At 49.4% G+C, this 14,852-nt stretch overlaps 1 protein-coding gene across 1 annotated transcript in view; it reads left to right on the plus strand.

Moving 5' to 3' along the window:
- LOC116949592 (kinesin heavy chain-like) overlaps positions 1 to 8,317 on the plus strand; it is a 30,601-nt gene extending 22,284 nt beyond the window's left edge. Inside the window, exons 20-25 of the mRNA XM_032967057.2 lie at positions 333 to 434; positions 573 to 633; positions 760 to 831; positions 1,820 to 1,921; positions 3,212 to 3,419; positions 4,452 to 8,317. Of these exons, the coding sequence (XP_032822948.1) occupies positions 333 to 434; positions 573 to 633; positions 760 to 831; positions 1,820 to 1,921; positions 3,212 to 3,419; positions 4,452 to 4,615 (709 nt within the window). The 3' untranslated portion in view covers positions 4,616 to 8,317. The remainder of the gene's footprint in view (positions 1 to 332; positions 435 to 572; positions 634 to 759; positions 832 to 1,819; positions 1,922 to 3,211; positions 3,420 to 4,451) is intronic.
- The last annotated feature ends 6,535 nt before the right edge of the window (positions 8,318 to 14,852 follow it).

Consider the following 14,852-nt stretch of genomic DNA (forward strand, 5'->3'; position numbering starts at 1 on the left):
ACGGAAAAGCAGTTCTGAAGAAATTCGTTTTCAATCTAGATGATTTAAAGGTGCATAGCTCCAGTGGCTTCCCAATATCGGAAGGGAAGAGCGTTTCCAGACGGCCGCAGAACCGCATCTGAACTCGCCGCACGATGCGCCATCAGACGTTATTACGATCCGAAGTTGAATTTTTAAAAGTGCATTGTCTGCCATTTTGTGCGTGTCTCGCAAAGCAACCGCGCTTTTGCCAAAAAAAAAGAAACCCCATTTAGAGAGACGAATGCTCTCTCGTTATTTCTTTGCTGCACCAAGGAAATCCCCTGACGGATGTTCATTCTCTGTTCTCGCAGCGCGAACCGGTGCCACACGCTCGAACAGGACACACTGCGTGCCGATTACCAGAAGCTGAAGGTCGAGGAGGAGGAAAAGAGCCAGAAACTCAACAAGCTTGCGTGAGCTGTCGCCGCTGAGATGCACCCAGTATTGATCTCGTCGGCTTCGGATTTTCGATTAATCTTGCTTAACTAAAATGAAAAGTTGCTTGTTGTTGTTGTTGTTGTTTTCATTCTCTGCCGTGTACGTTATGGCAGTGTCATGAATGACGGTCGTGAGCAGGCCAAGCAGGAGCTCAAAGGATTGGAAGAGTCGGTGGTAAGTGGCGGTTGGATCCCGTGCCATATTTGCCTTTGGCGAACTTCTTTTATGGTGATACATTTTGGGGTGCAAATGACGCTCGATACGGTTTGAGAGTGATGGTGTTTGTGTTGTCTCCTCCAGGCCAAAGAGCTGAAGACTTTGCACAACTTAAGGAAGATGCTCGTTTCAGACCTGTCGGCAAAACTCAAGCGGGTAACGAACGCCACACGATCGACAAAACAATCACGGGGGGAGAGTGCAGCGCACATACAAGGAGTGCTGAACAAAGCCTTGAGTAGTCGACACTAACATTTCCCTTGCCGTGTCTGATGGCTGGTTCATTTTCGAAGGACGTGTACGGATGTGGCACGGCTGCGCGGCTTTTCCACGGCCGTTACCTGCGGTTGGTGCCGCGCACGAGCTGCCAGGCCAGTGCCTGGAGAAGCTCCCGGCACGCGGGAGCGAACCGTCGGACGTTATTCTGAGCTACACGAAGTGGCACGGCCAGTGCCGGATTAAGCTCAGTGCGGGGCCTGTAGCATGATGTTATAAAGGGGCCCTAAATTAAAAAAAACACACGAAAATATTAAAACACTAATTTTTAACTTGCACAGTAAAGTTATTGTATTTTTTCATTTGCTATACAGCCAGATAATACGACAAATCACTAACCTTAAACACCCAGCCGTTCGTAAAAGTTGAAGGCGGTATAGTACTATAGTAATAGAGCAAGTGCAGAATCACTGAACCGGAATTGATAGCTCGAAAGCATTTAGCGCGGGGCCCTTTAAAGTGTGGGGCCCGTAGCATATATAGCTACTTTTGCTACTGGGAAAATCCGGCACTGGGCACAGCCAGAAACACGGCAGATAGCTGTGGTTCCTCGCCTGGTATACAAGGCGGGCATGGGTTTAACCCCGACCCTGAAGCCTGTATATTTGGAGTGTGCGTGTCTCTCTCCCCGTGGTTGCGTTGATTTCTCTCCGGATCCTCCGTTTTTTTCCTCCGCATTTAGAATCTACACGCGTTCAGTGTATTTGGCGGCTATAAATGTCCACGTGACGAGCCACTTCGTTGAGCTATAATTTGTGGCCAGGTCGCTTCTGAAAAAGAGCCACACAGCTCAGTGGGCCTTACCTGGTAATTTTCTCGTTTGCTCGCCGCGCACGTCTTGAGCCTCGTGAAACTCACCTTTTCGCAGAATTCAGACGCCGACGAGGACGCCGGGGGGAGCATCGCTCAGAAGCACAGGATCGCGTTCCTCGAGAAGAACGTGGAGCAGCTGCATCAGGTGCACAAGCAGGTGAGAGGGGCGCCAGGACCGACCCGGCACGGCACCGACCCGGCGCGCTCCGCCAACCAAACCGCGGCAGCCACCGGGGAGAGCTGTGTCCGAGGTGGTCCGCAAACAAAGTGCCGGATGACGAGGCCGCGATTGACGAGCTCCTTCGTGGATGCCCCACTCTACGAATTCATTTGCCATCGTGGCCGCGCGTTCCCACACAACGCCCTAATCGGCTTATCTCCTGTTGAGGTCGAGAAAATGAGCGTTTCATGGTATTCCTTCCCTCGTTGGTCACAAAGTTGCTGTCCGCGATTTTTGGCTATCCGGGAATCGCATCTGGAACTCTACACGACTGCGTCGAGAGAGAGAACGTGATGAGCTAAAGTGATGAGAGGGAATGTGGTGCGTGAAAGTGATGACTTAAAGTGATGATAGATGAATTCATGAGATATGGTAAATGCATTTGTAAACTATTATTTAATAATTCAATTTAAAGCTTTCGTCGTGAGAATATTGCGTTCTTTTATTTTATTAATTTATTATTTTATTCTCATTCTACGTGACTTTACCGAAAGAACCGAAGAAGATATTATTTAATACTTCAATGTATTTTTTTACTTCATGTTTATTATAACCAATTTTTTTGTGTTCTCACAATTATCCATTTTTGTAATAGCTTATTTGCTAATTCATTTAAGGTAATGCATTTTAAAAATACGGTGTTTAACACGTGGGCTTTCATGATCAATATTATTCATAATAAAGTCTTTTGGGTTCAATCGCGTAAGTATAAATGCGTCGTAACCCTCCACCACCCGACACAGCCAGCAAGGTTCGTCACGTAAACAAACGCGCCAATTAGTTACTACTTCAGCCCACCCGGTGTGTTGGAGAGTAAATGTACCGGTTGTTCTGAAGTAGTAACTCATTGGCGCGTTGTTTACGTGACGAACCTTGCCGGCTGTGTCGGGTGGTGGAGGGTTACGACGCATTCATACTTACGCGATAAAACCTAAAAACCTTTAGTATGAGAACTTAGGGGCGTTCGTAGGCCAATATCATCAGCACCTCCCAGAACGTATCCCCTTGGCGCGAGCAATGAGGGAACGCCGTGATCGGTGGCTGAGCCGAGGTGGCATTCACTTCACCGGTCCCGGAACACCACGGAACAGGGCACCGTACGCCGCGGTGAATATTAACCGCGGTGGGGGGGGGGGGGGGGGGGGGGAGGGGGGGGGGTTGGCCGCGGGGCCGCGGGTCTGGGAACCGCGCGAACCTTCGCCGCCTGCCCCTCCGTGCGCGCCACAGCTGGTGCGCGACAACGCCGAGCTGCGCTGTGAGCTGCCCAAGCTGGAGAAGCGCCTGCGGAGCACGGCGCAGCGCGTCAAGGACCTGGAAGCGGCGCTGCACGAAGCCAAGGAGGGCGCTGCCAAGCAGCGGCGGCAGTACCAGCACGAGGTGGAGCGCATCAAGGAGGCCGTGCGCAAGCGTGGCGGCGCCCAGCGAGGCCACATCGGTACGGCGGTTCCCCCATCGGCGTTGCTTGCGCGCCTGTGTGCGTGTGTTGTGTGTGTGTGCGTGCGTATGTTGTGTGTGTATGTATGTTGTGCGTGTGTGTGTACGTGTGTTGTGCGTGTGTGTGTACGTGTGTTGTGTGTGTGTGTGTGCGTACGTATGTTGTGTGTGTGTGTGTACGTGTGTTGTGCGTGTGTGTGTGTACGTGTGTTGTGTGTGTGTGTGTGCGTGCGTATGTTGTGTGTGTATGTATGTTGTGCGTGTGTGTGTGTACGTGTGTTGTGTGTGTACGTAAAATGGAGGAGCGTCAGTGTCGCTGTTAGTGAGTTGCGCTACGAACCCGGCGACCTGAGTTCGATTCCCACTCACGGCCGGGACCGGTGACGATTGTCTGAACCGGTCCTGGGCCTCCCCTAGGTCAACTCAGTGAAATGTAAATGCAGCCACTGGTGAGACAAAGGCGGCCGGACATGCCGACCTTTATAGGTGCTCGCTAACAGCACTTGCCCCAACAGTCTGTAAAGGCTGTACGGGGGATCTTTGTCTTGTACTTCTTTCCCAACTTTTTTTCGAGACGTCTGCCCGGCGTGGAAGAGTAGGCCCAATATCCATCTAGAGGGGGTTTTACTGAGCTTCCTCAAATCGAGGCCCTTCCTCCACCAGTGGCATGAGCAATACATCGCAGGGCTGCCCCTTTACCCTTGGTTGCGGTGGGGCAACCGAACCGCACTGTCCCTTGTGGTGAAGTATGTTTTAAAAAAGGCCCCCACGACCACCGACACAGCGTGGGGAGGCTCTCATCCAACAGTCGATTGGCCACCAGTCGAGATGACCATTGTTCCAAACGCTCAAGCAAAATATCCCCTTATCTGATGACTTTAAAGATAGATCATTGGATGGGCAAATGAGAAAGCTGCAAGAATTTTCTCCCGGACACGCCGGCGACAATTCAATAATCCGCTAAGAGTCATCACCGCCCCGTCGTCTTTGTCACCGTAACGCTGCTCCCCTGAATCTGTCTCTGTGCCTGCAGTGAAGCCAATCCGTGCCGGACAGCAGCAAATCACATCCCCTTCCTACATGAAGACCATCCTGGGAGGGGAGGGAGAGGTGTTTCCCGCGGCTCAGCGTTCCGCCAGCGTGTCCACCGAGGACGAGGCGGTGGCCCGCACCATGTCCAGAAAGGCCAGCGAGTGAACCTGGCCGCTCGCTCCGTGAGTGGCTTGGCCCCGCTGTGAACTCGGGGAACACCTGCCGGTGGACAGCATCGCTCTCCGGATTTCCACTAAACGATGCCTCTGTCGGTGAAGATGAGCACCGCGCTGGTTTTCGTCGTGTGCTCGGCGGTTGCCCTGTGATTAAAATCTTGACGATACGTGGGGTGGAGAGTGGTGGTGGTGGTGGTGTAGGTGTAAGTGCGTCGCGCTGCGAACCTGGCAACCTGAGGTTGATTTCCGGTCACGGTTGACGTCGGTGGGGAATGATGCCTGAATTGGTCGCACCGCATCATTGTACCATCCCCTGCACCAACCTCCAAGGACCAGCGTGGTGAAGCATGGCCAAACAACCCCCATGACCGACAAGGCGCGGTAAAGCCTTTGTCGAGCAAGCGGATAGACAAAATGGATGAGAGTGTGTTTGTGACGTTAGTTAACTTATTGCTAGAATTACGTCGTTTTTAGTTTCCATTGCTAAAAATACATTCTGGGGAAATGGTTGGGATTTATTGGTTTTCATAAATCATGCGTTAGTGTGGGATATGGGGTGAGTCAGATTTACTATGAATCGACTTTATAGAATCAGAAAATCTCAACACATCCATCAATAACACTGCCTTAAAATAAAATAAAAAAATAGCACGTTAAACGATTTAAGTGAGTGAATCAGAACCATGGTCGTAACGTCTCCAATTATATATTTTTAAACCCACTCTTATTGACGAATGCATTGATTGTTGTTGTTTGTGCTTCACCGCCACTGCCAACACAGCAGCAGCATCACCAAATAATGTTTATTTCTAAAGAATCAAGCGAGGGTATCGCTAAACGTGCATTGTGCGAAATTCAGCAAAAACACACACGACAAAAAGCAGACAGTGTTCGATGAAGCATAGTGAAACATAAATCAATACATTTGCAAGACAAGAAATTACTGTACAACTGAAATCACGATGCATTTAAATTGAATATATATCGGTGATATTTCAGAAAAATGTAACCTAAAATGTCATCTAATCTAGACTTTGTTCCTGCAGGACTGTACATTATTGCAACCTGTGACGCGTGGCATCTTACGCTTGTGCACCGTTAGCATCGCCAAACCTTTCTGAATTTGAGAATTAATTCCACCATCCCGACCGTCACGCCAGAATGTTTACAGGCCAAAACATATTGCCGCGGCTAATGCCGTAATGAGATACATTAACGGCTTCTCGGCACGAGCAATTGTTTTTTGAGCATTCACAGCCCTCTCATTCATTCACAGCTACCAATAAAATCTCTTCCCGCCGAACTCGTAGCGGATTGGGAGAGGTCCCAAAACAAGGCCCCGTGCCCATTCCTGCACCGCCATGGCCAGAACTGCCCCGCACATTCACCTGCCGGAGTCTGGCACAGTCTGGGGTTGTCACCAGTCCTGGGGGAGGGGGGGAGACGGGGGTTTGCCCAGGATCGTCCCGTTCTTTTTATTTCTTTAAGGAAGCCATCCTGGGGGGAAAAAAAAAATCTCTTAAGTGGTCCCGCGACAATAACAATCACTACTCTTTGGTTATTTCGGTAAAGTCACGTAGGTATAAAATCAAAACAAATCACGACGTTTCGGGCGCAACACAAGCGTCTATTTTTAAAACGACCTGCTTCAGCAGCAGATCACGATTTCCCACCTGATGACGGACGCTTGTGTTGCGCCCGAAACGTCGTGATTTATTTTATTTTCTACCGACGTGACTTTTAACGCAAGAACCAAAGAGTACGGATTCCTGCAGTCACGACAGCTTCAATAACAATCACGTGATTTTGTCAGGTGCATAATGTCACACACACACACGCGCAATCCCACGACGACGCACGGAAAGCGCTCCCCTCTTCCCCTCTTGTGAAGATACTCTTCTTAGATTGACGCGTCCATTTGTTGTTGTTGTTGCTGCTAACTCTGACGTGGCAACCCCTATCCCAGCCCCAGCGCCGCTTTGCTCGGGTGAGTGAGAGCAGTACTAAGTGAACAGCAAGGGGCATTGCTACCTGCTTGCCAATTTAGGTAATAAAACATTTTAAAAAAATAAACAACTTTTATCTGTCGTTTTATTCGAATGGATAAAATTAGCAGTTTGATTCGTCTCTGCGTTAGGGGCGGCATGCCCGTCATCTCGGACCGCTTTCCTGGAAGCGTTTTAACGCTTCAACTTTGCAGGGTCGAATGTCGCTCCCACGCACACATTAGTCACAGGCGGCTGTGCATAAACTGCGTCTTCCTCTGCAACCAAACGCATTTATTCTTCTCATGCTCGGCGTTTGTGTCACGGGGTTTGTCGAGCCGTCGGTCGCCATTCAACACAGGAGGGGAGCGAGCAAGATGAAGCGCTTCGCCTCTAGAATGCAAATGAGTGAAAATGTAATCATTGAACTTTTAGACTGTTTGAGGATGTTTTAGATTTGCACGTGTAACTTTACAATTCACAGCAAGTCGAGAAATATGTGCATTCAATATTATAGCTGATACAACAACGGTATAGACTGAAATTTAATATGCCTTATAGATAACCCTCGGCTTCTGCCATAGGAATGTGGATTGTCCACCATTGGTTTAGGACCACACGATCGAGTGATAATGAGTACCGCGTGATGCGCATGTGAGCAGGTCAAGGAGCAGCCCTGCAATATATCTTCATTAAAACGCTCGGCCAGTTGTGTTGTGGATTGAATGTCTCAGACAAGTGTCCATCATGCGAATGGATTAACGAACCCTTAAAGTACAGCACACGTCACGTTTTTAACACTATCTTTATACTCTTTGGTTCTTTCAGTAAAGGGCCGTCCATAAATGACGTCACGCGATTTTGGACGATTTTTTACCCCCCCCCCCCTCGTCACACGGCGTCACAAAAAGTCAGACCCCCCCTCAAATATGACGTCACAAAGCTCTGCCCCCACCCCCTAAAAAAATGCTTCAAATCGCTTTAAACTATTGTCATTGTAGTGTGTATTTAATGTGGCGCTGCACTCTGATGTTGTAGGAGAAAACATTTATTAAAACGTCTATTTTATTATGTAGAACGTGTTGTCTATTTTAAAAGTTGCGCATTCTCATGTGACGTCACATTTCTCAAACCCCTCTCCCCTCGTCACACATCGCCACAAATATCTGACCGCCCCCCCCCAGGTGCGTGACGTCATTTATGGACGGCCCCTAAAGTCACGTGGGTAGAAAATGAACGATAGCACTTTCTTTCAACGTTGCATTCTGAAATGTGTTGGGTTTTTTTGGGGGGGGTTACTCTATTCCTGTGTGGGTTGTGGCGGTTGTGCCGTACAGCTCCCCCGATGTCTTGTACGGTTGTCTGCGACACGTACGTTCAACTTCTTTCGTACCGTACGTAGCCAAGCGCGCCAATCGAAGGTTGCGAGGGTGAGAGTGAGCGCACACTCAATGTTCAGTAATTGACTCTGAACGGTGGACACCAATGTACAACCGGCCACACTTCGCGCACTGCGTTACAGGCACAGCTTAGCCAATGCAATCATTTCACTCATCGCGTGGTAATAATGTCTACACGGAGGCTGTTGGCCTGTCACGTTTACCCTATATGTAGCGTGCTGGAGGTGCTTGTGTAGGTATTGATATGATCGTGTAAGTGTTGATTGTTTAGTCGTGCATGCTGCTATAAAAGTACCGTCACTTGAAGTGTTGGTTGTCAACCCTAGGCGTGTGGGTGTTGTGCAGCATTCGTCCAGGTGTTGTGCAGCATTCGTCCAGGTGTTGTGCGTGTATGTACGTTGAACTTCTTTCGCAACGCACGGAGCCAACCGTGCTAATCGGAGAGCTGCGGTGAGAAGGACGAACAAGCTACCAAAATAAACTGCATCGCCTCGAGCCACGCTCACGTCGCTGACAGCATCGTCGTCCGTCCTCGCTCCTATCACGTAGCCTCCACCATGAGCTACCCTGTCCATCGCTTCGTTGATCGAAGTCGTTTCGATATTCATCATCGCGCCTTCCAGGAACGCATCCCCAGACGTGAACCGGCGCATGACTTATAAAACGCACGCGTTTTATAAGTGAGGTGATCGGCCAAAAGCAGGAACCGTGTTGTACGAGAAACCCGCTCAGGTTTCGGTGGTGACTCTGCAACAGTTCCAGCAGGATGAGGCGGACGGAAGGAAGCGACGGGCAAGCGCGGTGTGGGTGGCATGAGTAGGGAATGACCGCGGTGACCTCGTGACCTTGGGACGACTCTTTTCTTAGCCGAACGGCGCAGTCCGCCGACGGAAATGTTTTTGTTTCGTGAGCTGGCGTGCAACCCTGGAGTTGAGATTCGCCTCCGTGACCCGGGTTATCTGCCGCGTGCCGGTGAATTTCTGCGCCTCTCGAGACCCACAGAAATGCCGTGCCACGTCAACGCCCAGCGCGCTGCTGTCAATGATGCGCTGTTTCATGCGGATATGGCTCGCGTCGATAGGTTTTCACGCGCGCTCATTTTGTTTCGCTACCCCAGTACAGTGGGTCTGGATTCATGCATCAAATTTGAAAGATGTAACTTTTCTTAATAATAATGTTAATCGATTTGTTTTGATATAGTGTCTCGGAGAAATGTAAGGGCACCCCCAGTGGAAGCTGTCTCCGTGGGGCACAGGATGACCCCATAACCTGGCCTGCAGTTGCGCATTATTAGAATATGTTTCACCCTTTACGGCAATAACACAAGTGTGTTAAGATGTTGTAACAAGCAAATAGAAACCTTTTGCAAGGAATGATGCCCGCATTAACCACACGCGGTACTTGTGGTGAACGTGCAAACAAAAGCATGCTCTGGTAATTGCCAGAGAGGGTAAAACCTATTCTTATACTTTTGTAATGATGACTTGGACGCACTTGTCTTGAGATGGTTTATTTTATTAAGGAGCCACGTACTCACACTCGGACAGGCGGAGACCCCCCACTGGAACAGCCCCGAGTCTCGCGCGCATCTCCCTGATGTACGGTCTGAAGCCACGCCCCCATTCCGGAACCTTCTCGCTGGTTCTAGACCGCTCGCTCTACCGGCAGACTCCACCGTCCTCTAACGTCACCTGGCCACGCTCCCATTCTCGATCATTTCCGCAGCCACCAGTCCACTCGCACTGCACGCTGACTCGCCTGTCATTACCTCCCGTGGCCACCACTAGTCCACTCACACCGTAGGCTGACTCCCCTGTCATTACCTCCCGTGGCCACCACTAGTCCACTCACACCGTAGGTTGCCTCTACTGTCATTACACTTTGATACCGGCAAGAAAGGTCCCATGTTAATTGGGCATTAGCCTGCCAGTAGGGGGCGATGACTGCTATGTTGTGGGCTGCCGCGGTGGTGAGATGTTATCTCCCTCGCCTGGTACGCGGGAGGTCGTGCACGGGTTCAACCCCAACCCTGACGATGCCCCTATAGTCCACGTAATAATTTTGCTAAATGTTTTCCATTTAAGCAGCAGAAAATGTATTTACAAAAAGGCTAAATATGTGCACTACTCAAATATGATTATAATACGCAACAGTGGCATGTGCGACGAGGGTAGCTGTGGGTAGAACACAACGGCAGCGAGGACAAATTGCATAATTGTGCCTTAGCGACTCCAGCTTCAAGTAAATTAACGTTCTTTTCTGAAATAGTTGTTTTGGCATAAAAATGCAGACGGCCAGTAAACACGCGGAGCTCCGCTGAGAGGGCCCCATGGTGAAACTCTTTGCTCGTCGGTTCGAAATTCTTATCGACTGCGCAACCTTGCCATGGCTGCTGCGTGAATGTTGTGACCAAGTTTTTGTGGGTCGATGGGCGTTTCAAACTGACAGGCGGTGAGGAAGTGGGCCTGCGACATCTTCGTGACAGCAAGGGGCAGCTTCTCCGGCGTGCCTCTAAATAAGACTCGCAGCGCGCATCCCTTGCCACTTGCTTTGTGCCGGATCATCCTAGTAGCGCAAGTAGCTGCGTATGCTACGGTCCCCGCACTTTAAAGGGCCCCGCGCTAAATGCCTTTCAAGCTATCAATTCCGGTTCAGTGATTCTGCACTTGCTCTATTACTATAGTGCTATACCGCCTTCAACTTTTATGAACGATTGGCTGTATAGCAAATGAGAAAATACAATTGCTTTACTATGCAAGTTAAAAATGTGTGTTTTAATATTTGTGATTTTTGTTTTTAATTTAGGGCCCCTTTATAACATATGCTATAGGCTCTGACCTAGCTTAATCCGGCACTGCACCTTCTGCCAGGAGACCGGGGGAAAAAAGAGTACACAACGGCACTGTTTGTCGAAAAGGAGTGCCCGCTGAACGATGGATGCCTCTCTGTGTCCTAAGTTGTTACGCAATATCTTGGGTGAAAAGGCTGGCATCTATGGCCGGGGGGGGGGGGCGGCGGAAGGGGGGCGGGTGGCGTTTTCCACACACGTGTTCTGCGTTTTCCTTGCCTAACTAAGCTCGGCGATGTAAGCGCATTTTGCACACCGCTCGCTTTTGCCGCCGAGGTGACTTTTACTGCCCCGTACGCAGCCCGTGGCGACGCTGCTCACGCGGCACAGGAAGACGTGCGCACGACAGAAGAAGGGAAGCTAAAATGGATGTTGGGAATATCTCCGCAAATGGAGTGGTTAGCGCCTTTGGGTCTACTGATATCCTTGTAAGGCGATAGATTTAGACGGTTCGGGCACGTGTTGTGGAGAGGCAAAGACGGCGGCAACGAGAAGGGCTGCTGAGACGCCACCAGTGCAGGACAGCTCAAAGCACTGAACAGTACAACTAATTAAATATTCTACATACTAAAAAAATATATTACATGACAAAAAACAATGGCATAGATATAAAAAGCATAAGAGCAGCATAGAGAGCATTCAAGGGACGGAATATACAAGGTGGGAGACTCGAGGAGGGAATTCAAGCCAGATTGTAATACCTTTTGAGCAGGTGAGGTTTTTTTTAGATTTCAAGGTGGAGATTGACTCAGCGGATCTGATCTCAATGGGCAGTGCGCTTCATATACCAGATGAGAGGACATCTGTGAAAAGGAGCTTCATGGCTCCTCGGATTCCTCGTGGATAAATCGAGAATCTGATTCCGGATGCGGCGGAGTGAGATATGAGCACGGTGGCCGTGATGAGAGGCGAGGCATAGAATCTAAAGGAGCACTATGGAGTAAACACAATGTGAGCCCTGTGCAATAATAATGGGGACATGCAAACACAATTTTGACTTAATAATAGCAGGAAGAGGTCACGGCAGGCATGCGTGCGTGCGTGCGATTTCGTGTTGCAAATGTGTGTAACAAGAAGCAGAAGAACACTTTTAAAGTACCGCAATTGCATGCGCTTGGTTAATTTTTTTTATACCGTGGTGTTCTGCGATGTACCATTCTCACGACAACATGATAATGCAACTGCTATTATTCTCGTTAAACCCTGGAAATCGTTTTTTGTCTTCTTCCAAAACCATCCGCGCTGTGTCAGCTTCCTGCAAGTCGCGAATTGTTCGTTATTAAAACAGCAGTGGTTTTTTTTATCACTCCAGCGCTGTCCTCCAGACAGTCTCGTCCCTTCACCTGATGAAGGCCGCTTGTGTTGTGGCCGAAACGTCGTGAGAATATTATTGTGTTATTTTATTTTATCAATTTATTATTTTATTCTCATTCTACGCGGTGACTTTACCGAAATAACCAAAGAAGATTAATCCTTGCAGTCACGAAAGCTTCGGCTTGGGCACCGCGTTACAATCCTGCGAGGGGACAGCTGCCGTTCGCATGATGGCGTGGACGCTCTCTGTCGCCGCTGGAAATGCGTTCCCCCTCGGATTGCTAAAATAATTTTATACCGGCAACGTTTTGAAAGCGAGCGGCGAATGGAAGGCACCGCCTAGGGCCCAGCGAGGTTTACATTCCCAATGGTGAGGATGAGCATGGCCAAGAATTGAGCTGGTGCCTCCGAGATTGACGAGCAAGATGGCCGCCTGAGGCGCACGTGCTCCCGGGCCGCGCTCACAGCAGCGGCTGGCGAGGGCCGATGGAGCCGGGGGGGCCGGGGGGGGGGGCGATGGAGCCAGGAGGGGGTCGACGGAGCCGGGGGGGGGGGCGACGGAGCCGGGGGGGGGGGGGCGATGGCGCAAGCAGAGGGAGCCGACACTGACTCACTCACACATCATGCACTGACTCACACATCATGCACTGACTCACTCACATATCATGCACTGACTCACTCACATCATGCGCTTACTCACTCACACATCATACACTGACTCACTCACACCATACACTGACTCACACATCATGCACTGACTCACTCACACATCATACACTGACTCACTCACACATCATACACTGACTCACTCACACCATGCACTGACTCACTCACATATCATGCACTGACTCACTCACATCATGCGCTTACTCACTCACACATCATACACTGACTCACTCACACATCATGCACTGACTCACTCACATATCATGCACTGACTCACTCACATCATGCGCTTACTCACTCACATCATGCATTGACTCACATCATGCACTGACTCACTCACACATCATGCACTGACTCGCTCATCATGCGCTTACTCACTCACACATTATACACTCGCACAACCACTGACCCATTCACTCATCATACACAGGTTCACTCATCGTGTGCTGGCTCACTCGCACATCATACACTCACTCACACTGCCGCTGACTCGCTCACACATCATACACTGACTCACTCATCATACACTGACTCGCACATCATACGCTCACTCGCACATCATACACTCACGCTGCTGCTGACTCACACATCATACACTGACTCACTCATCATGCGCTGACTAACACATCGTGCGCTGACTCAGACATCATACACTCACACTGCCGCTGACTCGCTCACACATTATACACTGACTCACTCATCATACGCTGACTCACATCATACACTCACTCACGCTGCTGCTGACTCACTCACACATCATACACTGACTCACTCATCATACACTCACTCACACATCATACACTCACTCACACATCATACACTGACTCACACATCATACACTGACTCGCACATCATACACTCACTCACGCTGCTGCTGACTCACCCACACATCATACACTGACTCACTCATCATGCGCTGACTAACACATCGTGCGCTGACTCACTCATCATACACTGACTCACTCATCATGCGCTGACTAACACATCGTGCGCTGACTCACTCATCATACACTGACTCACTCATCATACGCTGACTCACACATCATACACTCCCACTGCCGCTGACTCGCTCACACATTATACACTGACTCACTCATCATACGCTGACTCGCACATCATACGCTGACTCACACATCATACACTCACTCACGCTGCTGCTGACTCACACATCATACACTGACTCACTCATCATACACTCACTCACACATCATACACTCACTCACACACACATCATACACTGACTCACTCACACATTATACACTGACTCGCACATCATACACTCACTCACGCTGCTGCTGACTCGCTCACTCATCATACACTGACTCACTCATCATACACTCACTCACACATCATACACTCACTCACACACACATCATACACTGACTCACTCACACATCATACACTGACTCGCACATCATACACTCACTCACGCTGCTACTGACTCACTCACACATCATACACTCACTCACGCTGCTGCTGACTCACTCACTCATCATACACTGACTCGCACATCATACGCTGACTCGCACATCATACACAGACTCACTCATCATACGCTGACTCACACATCATACACTCACTCATGCTGCTGCTGACTCACACATCATACACTGACTCACTCATCATACACTCACTCACACATCATACACTCACTCACACACACATCATACACTGACTCACTCACACATCATACACTGACTCACACATCATACACTCACTCACGCTGCTGCTGACTCACTCACACATACACTGGGAGTGTCGTGCTGCCAGCTATGGCTGCAGGTTTTGTCGTATGTGTTATATATATCGTTTATTGTTAAATTTAAAATCACAGTTCCTATGATTGCTGTTGTTACATAGTTTTATAGCTTTATTTTGGTGATTCGAAAACATGTGGTTAATCTAGATTAGCTTATGGTTGTTGTTGTTGTTGGCTTGCACCAAATTGTGATTTTTGCACACAGCGTTTTAATACGTTGTTTTGTGTGTGGAATATTTGCTAGTTTATTCCAG

This window comes from Petromyzon marinus, chromosome 2 (assembly GCF_048934315.1).
Source record: "Petromyzon marinus isolate PM22_M1 ecotype Great Lakes invasive population chromosome 2, UKy_Petmar_22M1.pri1.0, whole genome shotgun sequence".
NCBI classification, from domain to species: Eukaryota; Metazoa; Chordata; class Hyperoartia; order Petromyzontiformes; family Petromyzontidae; genus Petromyzon; species Petromyzon marinus.